Genomic DNA, 14,203 nt, shown 5'->3' with positions numbered 1-14,203 from the left:
TTTATTTTAAACTAGCTCAGTCTTTCTAAATCTTTGTTTGTTTGTTTGTTTGTTTTAATTACTGTCAGAAGTAACACATCATCCTGAAGTGTGCTCACTGAAATGGGAAAGATAGATTTGCTGAGTAAGAAGGTGCTATGAGCTAAACTTTTCTTTGTTGGGTAACAGCATAAATGTTGGTAGCTATTCAACTGGGTATCAATTCTTGTAATGCAAACCAAATAACAGTATCCTCAAACTTTTAAGTTAAAAGGCATAATAATATAAAAGGGGTGAAGAAATTTAAAGTTAGAGAGATGGGGGTTCAGTTAATTGTGGTGTAGCAGTACTGCCAGCCTCTGGCAATGAGTGTTTCCCAAGAACAAAAAGCAACCAAAAGCACATCTCATGTTCAGAAAACATGAGTCAAGATTTATCCCCTTGAGTTCTTCCTCTCCAAAATAATAAGTTTCTAAGCAGCAAAAGGTTGGGGATATTTTCCTCTGTGGGTTCAATTTAGACAAGCCTACAGAGGACATCTGATTTAGGTTTTTTCATTTTCTCTAAATCCACAAAAGTTTGTATTGCAATTTATTAAAAACATCTTTTGAGCCCTAATGAAGCATGCATGTTGAAGACTGCATGTTGACATGCAGTGATGTCTTTTCATCCTGTACATCGTGCTGTGAGATACTTAAGGTGATTGTTATTTTTATTTTTTATTTTTTGAATAATTTTGGGAGGCAAAATTAGCACAATCGAATGCACTGGAAAAAAATGACAGGAACTGGTCTTTCTAGAGCATCCCAACGTTCAGATCCTGGGGGCAGATCAGCAGCCAGGCCCTGGGTATTTGGGGCTGTATTTCAGTAATGGAGTTACGCCCTTTATTGGGGAAGCACTGGTGCTATCTAGTGACCATCAGAAGTATTGCAACATTCCATTAAAAATGTACAGCTTTCCTGGCCATACATTTCATTGCAGTGTGCTAACATCCTCTGTTACCCAGGTACAGGGACAGATGGCTCACTGGAAGAAAAAAAAAAAAGAACAAACTTGAACTGTGTTCAGTTCTCCTAAGAGGAAATTGCCTGACTACAGGAAATTACCTGACTGCAGGAAAGCACTGAAGGAATCTCTGTTTCTTGCTCCTTCTGTTGCAGTGGGCTGGGCACTCTGGCAGTGCAGTTACAGCTTTTAAATCTCTAACAACATGCAATAAATTTCTGTTTGAACCTGATAAGCTGTTGCCTAGCTTTCTGCATTTGACAATATCTGATGCTAAAGTCTTTCTTTTTATTCTAGCTGTGTTTTCTTTAGTAATATTTTCACATCAGCATTTTAGCATTAGGCTGGGCCAGAAATAGAAGACACCAAACATTATAAGATGGAAAAGAGGACATGATTTGCTCTAAGAAGCCACAAAGCTAAGACCAGGGAAATTGATTATTAAACAAATCAATGGCTCAAGATAGCAAGTCACAACATAAATCTTGCTAGCTTGCTTGCTTACTTCAGCTTGATTTATGTATCTGTTTATTTGTAGCTGTAATTACTGTGTCAGCACCAGTTCCGTAGAGCAAAACCAAGTAACATTAGGATTAACAGGGAGCATAAATTGTGAAGTAATGTCAAATTAATGATATAATAACTTTTAGGACCAGTTCAGTAATGGTTTTGATTTTGGTTTCTAATAACTTACAGAGAGAAAACCTGCCTGTGAGGGGAATTTAATATCCTGAAATTGTGACTGAAATATGATCAGTCATTCTTCTAGGTAAATAATTGAATGGGAAGGAGCTGTATGAGTAAGGAAGACTTTCACATCCATATTATTGGCAATAACTATGGTGTCTGCAGCTTCCATAACTGAGATATCGGTAAAGGTCCTTCAGATAACTGGGCTGGGTAACACCACATGTGCAGCACCTGATCTGTAAACAAAAGCTCAGTTGTTATATAGACACAGCGCAGTGGAATTTGTACACTGAAGCTGGGTGGAAAGATTCATTATCACATGTGGTTTCTGCACTAAAATGGCAAGCTGCTGATCTCCTTTTTTGTACATACCACAGCAGGACTTAATATTCTTTCAGCAACATTTTGTTTTTACTTGGTTTGCTTCTTCTACTCTTAATATAAAGTAAATGAGATATAAAGTCTTCCTGGAATATGAAATCTATATAGGGAAAATGAGGTATGTTCATGGATTTCAGGAGGGAAACCTTTAGGAAGCTGGATTTGAGCATGGATCTCTTCTGTAAGGATAAGGAGAGGCACGAAAAGGTCTTTATTAGTTCTGGCAGCACCTTGGGTATGTGTTCACCTCAACTCCTGAAGGCCCAAACTCTGCAATTGTGTTCTGGGGGAACAGGTGTGATGAGCTCAGTGTGCCCTAGCTCTCTTCCTTACTAGTGTTTCACACTGGCAGGAGTCCACTTGCTGGAGCTCTCTGCTCCCTCCCTAGATTATCCCCAGAGCTGGTTCCAGGCACAGCCACACACATGGTGCAGTGGGCACAATTTTGGAGATTGGCTACGAGGAAGAACAAACAAATAATTTAGGCTATAGCTTCTGCTGGAGGAAGAACAGCATGAAGCTGTGTCTTCAGTCTGCCTTCTCCCTGGGTATGGTACTCACAGCACAGCCTAGCAGTGCAGCAGAGGTGACCAGACACGTGGATACTCTGCAAGAGAGGGTCCAGCCACCCCTTGTACCCTGAGCCATGCTCCTCATCATGCATCCTGGCTCCAGGGTGCTTCAGGCTCATTTTCTGCCTGTTCAGCTCCCCAGACCAGTTCGTGGTAAACACAGAAGAAAACCATCCAGTGTGCAAAGGTTAGGGATGGAGAAAGGCTGGGTAATTATTCTTTCAGTGGCAGCTAGCCAATATAGATTGATTTAGCTAAGTTGTAAAACGACATCCTCAGAGCCAAGGAGTCTGACAGCACTCGGCCTCAGTCAGCATCCAGGTCCCAAACTGATGAGCTCTGGGTAACATGAGCATCTGCACAGACCGGTGCATGCTGGCTCTTACAAGGACTGATTGAGGAAGCTGAGCATCGCATTGAAGCAATGCCCTTCTGCTCCACTGGCTGTGGTTGCCTGTCTGCACATTTCTAGCAGAAGCATCTCCTGATTTGTCCCCCCTACTTTGTCTTGCCTATTAAAAACACATTTTGCTCAGTTTTGCTTTGCTGATACTGCACTTGTGCTCATGATTCTTCACTTAGGAGAATTTCAGAAGGGAGACCCTGGGCAGCCTGCAAAGGAACATGTTGAAAAGCTTGTTAGGGATATATAAAGAACCTATTAAGATGGTTAACAATGAGAAAGTACTGTTGAAGTCTTTGTTGTTTTATGAGAAAATGCATATTTTGTTATATTCTACGTATCTTCAATTTTTCTTATAAAACAAATTAAGGCATTGGTGATGGAAAAACACACTTCCTCATGGTTCTACCATACCTGGAAAATAAATTTCAGCTGTGGCTACATAAAACCTACTGGGTAGAAAATTGTTGATTGTCTATGGGAAAAGTAGAAGTAATTAATTAGTGTTATCCTTTCCTACTTCAGAATACCAAGATTACGTTTTTCTAAATTCTTCAGAAAACAAGGCAATGATAAAGTGATGCCTTGTCTTGAGCTATAATACTTAATGCTTTCCAGCACGCTTCTCTGGTAGTGCAGAAATGGCCGGAGCAAACAGGCCAGTTGAACTGCAGGCACTGAAACTTTGTTTTGCTAGATCAGCACAACCAGCCAGAACATGAATATTGAGTTTCTGCATAGGAGGTGATCCTCATGAATTTCTGCAGAATGACATTTTCCCCTTTGGTTTCTGTTGAGACAGAGAATTTTGGTTATGAAGAATAACTGGAGGGGCAAGAGGAAAGGGCATTGATTCCTGTTAACTATTTAGCTCTAGTCCTTGTACACAGTTCCCCTGTGTGTAAACTACTGGGCTTACAGGGAATATGTATGCTTCCAGTACTGAAACAATTAATTTATTTTTTATAAGTCTAGCATTAAGTGGCACAGCACATTTCTTTAACTCATTTTTATTCCTAAACAAAGGAAAAATCTTGAATAGGTGAATTCTGTATTTGAACTGCCATAGTTAAGAGACAGTGGGCTGGACTCCTCTTGCAGAGCAAAGACATCTGAATTCTTGCTTTGGGCCAAAGCAGAACCCAGTTTAAGCAATAGAGCCTAGCTCTGCTCTCATAAATCACTTCTGCCTCATTAGTGACCTGAAAATTCTTAAATTAATCTAATTTAATCATACCTGTTAAGAAGGAATTTGTCCGCTGACTCACTATGTTCTAGATTTCTTTTCAAAAATGTGTCTTTGTTAAACATAATTAATCTTTCTTCTCCATGTTAATTTATGTGTTAATTTTTGCTCGTGGTTGGAAACATAGAAAGTGATGATTTCTGTTTTTTCCTGCTAAGGCGTAGGATGGTGTCTACCATCCTACATTATACCAAAGCATATGTCATCAGGGCTGCCAAAAACCCTAAGTGGCTTTTGTTTTGTTTTGTTTTACAATGTGTTGCTGATGTGTTTCAAGTTTGACATGAAAAAAAAAATCTATTTAAAATTTCAGGTAGTTATTAACAATTTTAAAAAATTTCTCAATGTAAACTAGTGTGAAAGTAGAGAAAACTTTATTGCTGGATATATAATTGGAAAAAAAAAAGGAAAATTTATTTTAATGTGGCCATTTGTAACTGCTATTTCCCCAGGCACAAATGAATAGAGCTGTGTTTTAGTAGGAGATGTTAATAATGTCCTTTTCTTAAGAGGCATTGTCAGTGACAAATCTAGCAAGATTCAGAAAACTGAGTTTAAAATCAGTTTCCAAGTTTGGTCATTAGCATCCCCTTGCTGGCATCTTTGAAATAATGTTTTTCCACAATCCCTTTCCCTGATGATGGTTCAAGAAACCACAAGATCAACAGGGGAACTTGATTGCTGATATGAAATGCTACAACTTATTCTGCACTAAATGAAGTGAAAAAATAATAGCCCCCCACTCTAGGTAAATGCAAAAGGAAACATTTTTTCTTCAGGTATTTAAACGGCAATAATTTAAAATGTCATAGCAGCAGTAGGTGTAAAGCCTCTATAACAGTATGTATTTTGAATAAACTAAAAATGATACTAAATTTCATAACTACAACAAAAGATTCTACTTTTGCAAAAATAAGACAAATGTAATTACTAAAATGTAATTATATGGTCAGGAAATTAAAGACATCTAGTGGAGGAAATGGACAAAATAAAAGAAAGAAGGAAGCAGAGAAATAAAGAAATAGGTGGCTACAAAGCCTTGCTTTCCTTTTAAGTGAAAATTGTAATTTACGCTTTCTTTGTTCTTTTTTGTAGTAATTAAAGCTGACAGAATAATGTAGTTTTGCACAACAGTAGGTACTGCCAGTGCTCAGATGTGAAAACCAGCTGTCACATCCTAGCAATCACCTCATGCAAGGAAAGCCATGGCAGAAAGCATGAGGAAAACCAAGTTGGTTCAGCCTGCAGCTACCAAGGCTGAGTCTAATGTGCCATGTGTCCCGTTTGCAAAGTGGTCAGAGATGCACCTTGTGGCTCAAGGATGTGGTAGCAACTCCTTAAGCTGTAGTAACTTGCTCATTTGCCTTTTTAAGGTGCTGAGTTGTAGCCAGTGCATTATAATTGGCTTTGTCCTTTGAACTGCTTTCTCCTTTTCCTGGCTTTATGAAGTACAACTTAAAAGATGACATTAAAGGGCACGGTGCAGGTCTAACCTTATTTTGCTGTATGAATGGAGAAGGAAATATAAAGTAAAATCAAACATGGCATCTGAGCTGTTATCAGATATCTCTGTCATAAGCAAATATCCTTGTCTGTGTTTTCAGACAGCTGAAGTGGCATTAGCCAATTTGAAGAATAAGTACGAAAATGAAAAAGCAATGGTGACTGAAACCATGACCAAGCTACGAAATGAACTAAAGGCTTTGAAGGAAGATGCAGCAACCTTCTCATCCTTGAGAGCAATGTTTGCAACCAGGTAAGGGAAATGATTTCACTGTCTGACTCAACACTGTAAAAGTAAATAAGTGTGCTAAGCGAGAACAGACATACCTGTGTATGTTGGGTACTTAGGAGGAGGGACAGAAATTATTTTGTGCAAGGTCAGGGGTTTGCTGGATGAAGGTGAACGAGTCTTACAGTGTGTGCTTGCAAAACTTGCAAGCTTTCAAGTGCTACTGGGATGCATGTCTTGGAAAATAATGCTGGAGAATAGCAATGTCAATACAACCTTGAGTAAAGTGTTATAAATGCCAATATCAACCGTCAGTCTATTTGCATTTATAGGGCTTTTTTAAGTGAAAATCAAATAGGAGATTTATGTGGCTGATATTCACATTCAGAAGTACGCAGTGATTCTGTCACATAAAGCTGTCGTATGGTTAATGAAGATCTTCAGAATCTTATGGTTTCATTATCGTGAGATTTAGTACTTACCACTGGAAAAATCTATTTCATCAACCGGCCTGTGCTGTAATCCAGCACTAATAATTGTGAGGTCACTGCAATTTCACATTCCAACATGAATTCTTACTTTCTCCAGCTGTAATATCAAATTTATTAACTTCTACACAGGATAAAGGTTTCACTTACCTTCTGTAGTACAGTTCCTCCTGACAGGACAGTTATTAATCATTTCTCTTCTTTCCTTCACCCATACGTCCTTAGAAGAGCTTTTGGTTTTAGGTGCTTTTCAAAAAGTTAGCTACAAATATTTTGTTTTTGAAGATCCAGTGCTTCCATCAATAAATTCTTACCACCCAAATTAGCAAAGAAAACATTTTTTTCTATTATATCATGCTTTCTTCCCCCCCCCCCCCCCCCCCGCTTCCCGTTTGTGATCAAACACAATGAAGATTTCTTGCTTGTGCTTTAGTCCGTAAGCAATAAAACTTCTTCATGCCTCATGCCAACATCTCCCCCGTGCTCCCTGCACTATATGGGTGCCATTTCACCTCTTCCAGCCTTCTTCAGTCTTTTGTTGCTTAGTCATGGTAGCAGCAGCAGCTGAGAGGTGGGAAGGATGGAGAAGGGGCCATTTACATTCTGTGACTTTGGTGCTGTGTACAAATTCATCATAGGTTCATCGTTGGAAGAGTACGTGTAGTGCCATAATGGAAATGAAGAACCAAATCATCAGGTGGTGTGAACCAAGGTAGCTCCATTCATTTCATTGCCATCTAGAGATTTTCTTCAGGAAAGCAAACTTCTGTGTGTGTTTTAGAAATGCACGTGGTGGTCTTTGTTTACAAGCTCATTACTCCAGGAGATAAATGAATGTACTAACTCTATAATGCTACCTGGAGGGCTACTAACTCCCGAAGAGAGGTGTGGAATCATGAGCATAAAGCAAACAAGGGTCTTGTGTGGAGCCTGAATCATCAGCCTGCGAGGTAAAACAAGTTTGCAAAGATTTAGAAGCTGGTACCTGAAGAGATTATTAGGTTGGTGTACTAAATGCTCTTTTCTGTATTCATGCATCCAACGTGCACACTTCTGCTGGATTTAAGGCATGCCCTACAGCCGGTGGGAGGCAGCAGCATCTTTTCTGCGAGAATTAAGCTTAAAGGGTGCCATTTGTTTAGATGCCTATTATAGATATCTTGTGTAGGATGCAATGAAACGTGTCTCTTCTACATCTATAAAAGGAATCTGTGTCGCTTGCTGAGTTACCAATTTCCACTTTGTAAATGTCTAATATTAGTAGAGATAAACCCCACCCAGAGCATCAACTGCTGTTGGTAAATGCCATGCAGTTGTGATTAAAAACTCACTGCAGAACCTATGGATGTATTCCTTGAGGTCATACGTTTTGACCAGTATCTTGAAGGGACAGTGATTAAAAGTCACTCACTGCAACATCTTGCATATCAGTGGGCTTCTATAGATTTTTCTGTTGTAGAATATTGCTTTTCCTTCCCTACCCTGGAATTTAATGACCTTCATAATTAAATCAATTTTCCTAAATGTTCAAATCATTGACTCATTCTGTGTACTTCATTTGGAATAGCTTTTGTTTAATTGATAAAGAGACAATATGCCATAAATGTCTGTTCAAGAAGAGAAACCTGTTTGGAAATAGAAGAACGTGAGATTCTCCATGCAGTAATATTTGATACAATAGCAACATTCAGTATATATATATATATATGTATATATATATATATATATATATAGTCTTCTGTTAAATAAAACAGTGATTTCCATGGTAATCCTGCATCACATGATACTACTCCTGAATTTGTACTATAGGGAGAATATCTCTCTAAAAGTAGAGTTGTTTTATAGGTCTCAAAATGATTTTACATGCTGCTTGATTGAGCAATGTCCTTTTTCATAACCCATTCTTTTCTGTTCACTTGACTCTCAAATGGATGTTCATTCTGGTGATGAACTGTATGGATCCTTCATCATATGCACTGGTTAAAGCTCATGCCACATTATAAGGAGAGCATAGCGCATGTGTTTCTAGTCTGAAAAGTGAAGACAACAATTTTCTGCAAAGCTTCCCTATGCAGAAAGCAAGAGCCTTCCTTTTTCTGTGATTTTCCCTTGACACTTGTGTGTCCTTCCATTCCTGTTTCTTTCTTCAGATCTTCTCTTCTGCCCCTCAGAAGTCCTTCTGTCCAGCCTGTATCTCTTTTGCTCTTTTTATTTTCCTGGACTGTTTGTTTCCCAATCCAAAATCTCTGTGGTTCTGATCTCTACAGCTTCCTTCTTCATTAGCCTCGATCCCTTTCTGAATTTACTTTAGACCTGCAAGAATATGTTCTCACCACAGTTCAAGCTCCTGTTTCCCCAAACACACCTCACAAAAGAAAAATAAAACAAAAGTATAAAAACTTCTTACTGTTATCAAACCCTTGATACAGCTGCTTTTTTAAAATCACTCCATTTTTACACCAGCCCTTTTGGAGAGGTTCCATTTTCTAGACTCTTTTAATCATCTGTCTGGAAAGTTTAGAGAGCTGGAGAAGGTCAGAATGTTGGAATTAACTGGAGTGATGAAATTTATCTGCCAGATGTGAAGAACAGCTAATTGTTAAACACCTTAACTGTTCATTTTCAAGCATCCTAAATGTTTTGCTTTTTTAAAGTCAATGTCTTTATATCTGTGGTAATTTTTGGGGTAGACACCACTGATGAGGACTCTTCCATAGCAGCGCTTTTGTTGGTATGTTTTAATGGTGCATTAAACCTGCTGCTGCAGCTTCTGCTTGAGAAGTCATGTTCTGTGGCTGCTTGTGGGTGGGATGCATTGAGTTAGCAGAGCAAAGTTTAAATTCCCACCTGATTCCAGGGCTACGTGGTGCCCGTCAGATTCACAGCTTCTGTCTACTTATTTACTGTGTTGCTTCTGATATTCCCAGTGCAGAAAAATGGTGTGAGCCTTTCCTGCCCGTACTGTTGCTGCCCCTTGCTCCAGCCCCGAGACACTGACATGGTGTGAGCTGTGCGGTGGTGAGACTGACAGCCAGTGCTCCTCTAGAGGGCAAATGAAAAGCAGATTCTTTAAAACTTTAGGTTTGCCATCTAGAGTAGGGGTTGAGCTGAGAGGGGAAGGGATGAAATGTCTCATGCTGAAGGAGAGAAACAACTGCTTCTACAGAAGGATCCTGAAGGAATTCAGAAAGCTAGTTTTACTGATTCCCTGCATACTTTTTATTTTCCTAAGCTAAATAGATATTCAAAAGTAGAGAAATATTTCTCAAGATATTGCCATCCTCCTGACACTACATGTACTGATTTTATTCTGTATCCACCAAGATGTTTTGTTATGATTAATACTTAAAGAAAATTTGTGCTGAAGTCATGGACTAAGAAGTACAGACAGATCCCGGAGCTATCCTGGATGAGAAAACATTTATGAGCAGAAAAGAATTATGCTTATGTGGTAGAGCCAGGATTTCTCACTGTCAATGTCTCTGGGTTTAGCTCAAGCTCCGCTATGATTTGTGTGACCGAAATTATGCCTAGGCCTGACCTGGTATTTGGTTTGCGTTCCTAGATGACAGAGAAATATGGACAAATCCTACGTAAGCTTCTTGGATACAAAATAAGCAGGCTTATGCATCTGTCTTCTTCCTTTCTGAGACAGGAGAAAGAAGAAACGTGAAATCTTGACACTGCATAAAACTTAAGACCAGCATACAAGATAATTTACTAGTCACTTGCAGCTTACACCCATCATGAGACAAGGGAGAAACTGTGACAGAGCTCTGATGCGGGTGGATATAACCTAACTTCTGTTATGAACTACTACTCTAGCACTTCTAAAAGACCCATTGAGAGCTCTGGTGTATCCTGGAGCCCTGCTTGTTCTGCAGTGGTCCACACCATGCCAGAAATCATCTCTCTTAAGAGCTCTTAGCCTTTTTCTTCCTCTGTATGCTGTGAGACTTCACCAATGTTTATAAAATGTATGGGTAAAAGGCAATATGGATGTGTGTAAAGCTTTTTTTCTTTTTTAATTGGAAACACTTTTCTTTTTATCCCTCACTTGCATATATCAGGGAATATTTCATTACAGGACCATGTCTGCAGGCAGTGGCTACCTCCCACTACATGGAATAACCTTCGCTGCTGCAGACTTCAAGATCTGAGGCTGTTAATTCAGCAGTTTCTAAAGTTAATTATGGCCTTTATCTGACTGATTTAGGCTTAGCCTTTCTGAACACTATTTCTCAAAAAATATATGTGCTTGAGCAACAAAACACAGAGACAATGGTCCATGTGTTTGTGCAAAATAATAGGAAACTTCGAGTTGTGGTGGAGGTCAGATGACTGGAACCACCCAAACACTGCAGTGAACTGCCAAGAATGCTGGATTGCTATTGTGGGGAGACTTCTAGGAAGGGCATATAGTTAGTGAGAACAGTTGGAAAATGTTGTATTAATGAGATTGTTTTTGTTTTGAGTGTGAGGCCAGCTAACAGCATGTAGCATATCTGCATTTCTAAGCCTATCTTGTTAGAGTTCATAGCAGGTAGTGAAAAGCATTTTTGTCTAAACCTTGTTTAGTAGTATCCACCCTCAGGAGGTTATGTTTCTTAACTGCTCAGTTATGCTCTTTTTACAAAGCAGATGTCTAGATACAAGAACATATTTTAAGGCCTGAGGAAAAAAAGTAAAAAAATCTTCTTCTAAAAAGAAAATTGGCTTATGGGCATACTAAAGCAAGACAGTTCATTCCTTTAATGGCACAGTGCTACAGGTGTTGCTGCAGATGTTACTTTTTACTGTTAATTTTCAATACAAGCATATTTGAAAAGAAGTCTCTTCTAGACAAGAGGAGAGCAGGAGAGAAAAAGTGGGAGGTGGATACAGGATCCATCTGTTTACAAGAATGAGTCTTTAAAACCCTGTTAACTCAGACATTTTCTATTTCAAACGAATTCATTGAATTCATTTTAATTTCTAGAATGCTGGCTTATTCTAATGTCTCTATCAAAGAAACTAGCTAAGACATCAATAAACATCTCATAACTTGCAGTAGAAATAGGTGCAAGTTGACTTGAAGAATATTTCAGAAATCTCTCTCTTCCTCGGGGCTTAAATACAGACTTATGCTTTTTAAGGTCCTGTAGAGAAAGATGATACTGTAACTGTAGCTGAAACTATGGCTGGCTGAGTCATTTTGCTTCCAGTTAAAGTGCCTAAATTATTCAAAAGGAGAGTGCAATATATATATATGTGTGTGTATGTGAGTGAAGAGTAAGTATGAATTTTTGAGTATGCTTTATTTCTGTTTCTGAAGGAGAAGATTAAAATTACAAACAAGTTTCATCACTCAGTTTGTAATAATTCAAAATTTATTGCTTCACACATTTGGAGAAGGAAACCTAAAATTATTTTCTTTGCTTGTTTTCTGAGAATGGTACTGATAAAAGTAAATCATCATCCATTACACTATTGTAATTACGCAGCATATCTACTTAGATTTAAACAGATCACATGTGGGGAGGAGATTTAATGAAATCTGTATTATTTAATGTGAAAAAATGTTAGATGTTGCCACAAATGTCTTATGGTTAGATAGTGCTGCTAGCCATGAATCATTTCACTGATGGTATACATTTATCACTCTTGGTTGTTACTCGTTAAATGGTTCTATTTTTAATAAACCAAAACTATTTCACTCCAAAAATTGACTAAGAAATTCTGAAATGCCTTGCTCTTCACGTTAACTTAATTGAATCATTTTTAAAAAGCAAGACTAAATTGGATTTGATCTTAAATGCTAACAGACTCGTATCAGAAAGGTGGTTTTACTTCAAAATCTGTCTCAGAGATCTAAAGCTAATGAAAAAGAATGAAAAGTTTTTCATGCAGATAAGAGAGGCTGAGGGTTAAAAAGGGGTAAGTGGCCATGACAACTGATATCTGAGCACACCTCCAGAAGGCTCATTCCAAGTGTGGGGCTTCCTGAATATTACTGCATTAACCGATTAACAATGGCAAACAAATGAAGGTTTCTAATTTCACAAAATCTGATCTGTCAAGTGTACAAGATACTTAGTCTTTTTTCATCATTTTTGGGTAATATTTTGTTTATGTAGTAGATATTAGTATGTATGGAAAATACTACTATCTAATAAGTAGACGTCTGTATCTATGGTGAGTTACTAGCTGAACCAGCCCTCCAAGATGTTATTTATGGGTTAAGCTGGGGATAATCCCAAGCCTATCCTCCATTTGCTAGTTATGTGCATTAGAAACATGTTATAGTCATAGAATACTCTGATATTCTAGACATAAGTTATACTACTCAATAGGAAGTTTCAGCATTCAGATCCAAGTAGGTATTCGTTCGAAGTGGGAAGAGAAGTTTTCAGGCTATCTGCTTGCAGGATTAGGTTCAGCAAAAGCTTGGATCTAAATCTATGCCTGCAACTGAGGCCCGGTAATACGATCACTGGTAAAGTTGGTTCTTGGACCAGTTCCCCAGTTTTCTGCCTTGTTTGTTTTCCCAGGTGTGATGAATACGTCACGCAGCTGGATGAGATGCAAAGGCAGCTAGCAGCTGCAGAGGATGAGAAGAAGACACTAAACTCTCTGTTGCGCATGGCTATCCAACAAAAACTTGCCCTTACCCAGCGACTGGAGGATTTAGAATTTGACCATGAGCAGTCCCGACGCAGCAAAGGCAAGCTTGGAAAGAGCAAGATCGGCAGCCCTAAAGTAAGTGAGGAGGCATCAGCCACCGTGCCAACCATAGACACTTTCCTCCTGCATAGTCAGGGCCCACAGCAACCAAACTTACTGGTCAGCAGTGGCACTCAGAGGAAAAGGTATGCATGCAGTGATCTTTATAGTACAGTGCAGTGGCCAGACTTTCATTAAAGTCGTTCACTGAATTGTAAACATTATTATTTTTTTGTTTTGCACTCGGGGAGAAGGAGGTGGGGAAGATATGAAAATGAAATTCAAAGCCTGGCAACATGTCATTCTGATCCTCCTACTCACAATATTATTTCCTCCTTCTTAATGCAAAGTTTTTGAACTATTATCTGTCAGTGTCTCAGTGCATCTTGTATGTCTTTAATATTAGTGTGAATGTATTTTCTTTAACAACTCTCCCTTAAGTTTTTCTTAAGGTTTTCCATAATGAGCATCTGAAATAAAAAAAGATTGTTCTCTGTGAGCATTTCAATGCTTAACACAAAAGAAGTTGCATCTCTTTGTTAAGCTCTAGTGCTCACTTGCTCTTCATCAGTGCAAAAAGAATATGGATGTGTTCACTCAGATCAATTTCTCTGCAAAGGAGCAAGCAACCTTTCGAAGGGGGATGGCTGCAATTCATAAACTAATGCAAATATTTTGCTGTTCAAGCAGTGAGTTCTCATCTTGTCTTGTGACTGTCCTGTCAAAGCTCTATAGGTGTGGGGATCTCCATGGTTCTGAAGATGAAAAGGACTCTCTGTTAGAGAAGTCCTAGATAATCATTCCTTTTTCTTGTACATTCTAGTCACAATGCAAAAAGCAGAGAACATTCAGGGAGCCTTGTACATATCGACTCCAGGATATTGAGATATAAGTCAACCTCATCTCCTCCTCCCCTAATACGGACCAGGATTTCCCATGCAGGCAAGGTGCTCTGCTGTGGAAATGACATGGGGTGGCAACACTAGTTGTTTTTTACCTGTT

The 14,203-nt window shown here is 38.7% G+C and overlaps 1 protein-coding gene across 26 annotated transcripts in view; it reads left to right on the top strand.

The window, feature by feature from the left end:
- BICD1 (BICD cargo adaptor 1) overlaps window positions 1–14,203 on the top strand; it is a 180,482-nt gene that overhangs the window by 139,840 nt on the left and 26,439 nt on the right. For 15 of the 26 annotated variants that reach the window (XR_013938714.1, XR_013938715.1, XM_080553301.1 and 12 more), the window contains 2 exons: window positions 5,884–6,035; window positions 13,030–13,347. Coding sequence is in view for 24 of the 26 variants with exons in the window: in XM_080553301.1 (XP_080409427.1) it covers window positions 5,884–6,035; window positions 13,030–13,347 (470 nt within the window). In the remaining 2 variants the exon portion in view is untranslated. Of the gene's footprint in view, window positions 1–5,883; window positions 6,036–7,137; window positions 7,212–13,029; window positions 13,348–14,203 lie in introns of those variants that run through there. The other 11 variants (XM_080553294.1, XM_080553289.1, XM_080553293.1 and 8 more) reach the window with 2 other exon arrangements.

Source organism: Anser brachyrhynchus (genome assembly GCF_964034855.1).
Source record: "Anser brachyrhynchus genome assembly, chromosome: 1".
Classification (NCBI taxonomy): Eukaryota; Metazoa; Chordata; class Aves; order Anseriformes; family Anatidae; genus Anser; species Anser brachyrhynchus.
This window is presented reverse-complemented; position numbering and strand designations above follow the sequence as displayed.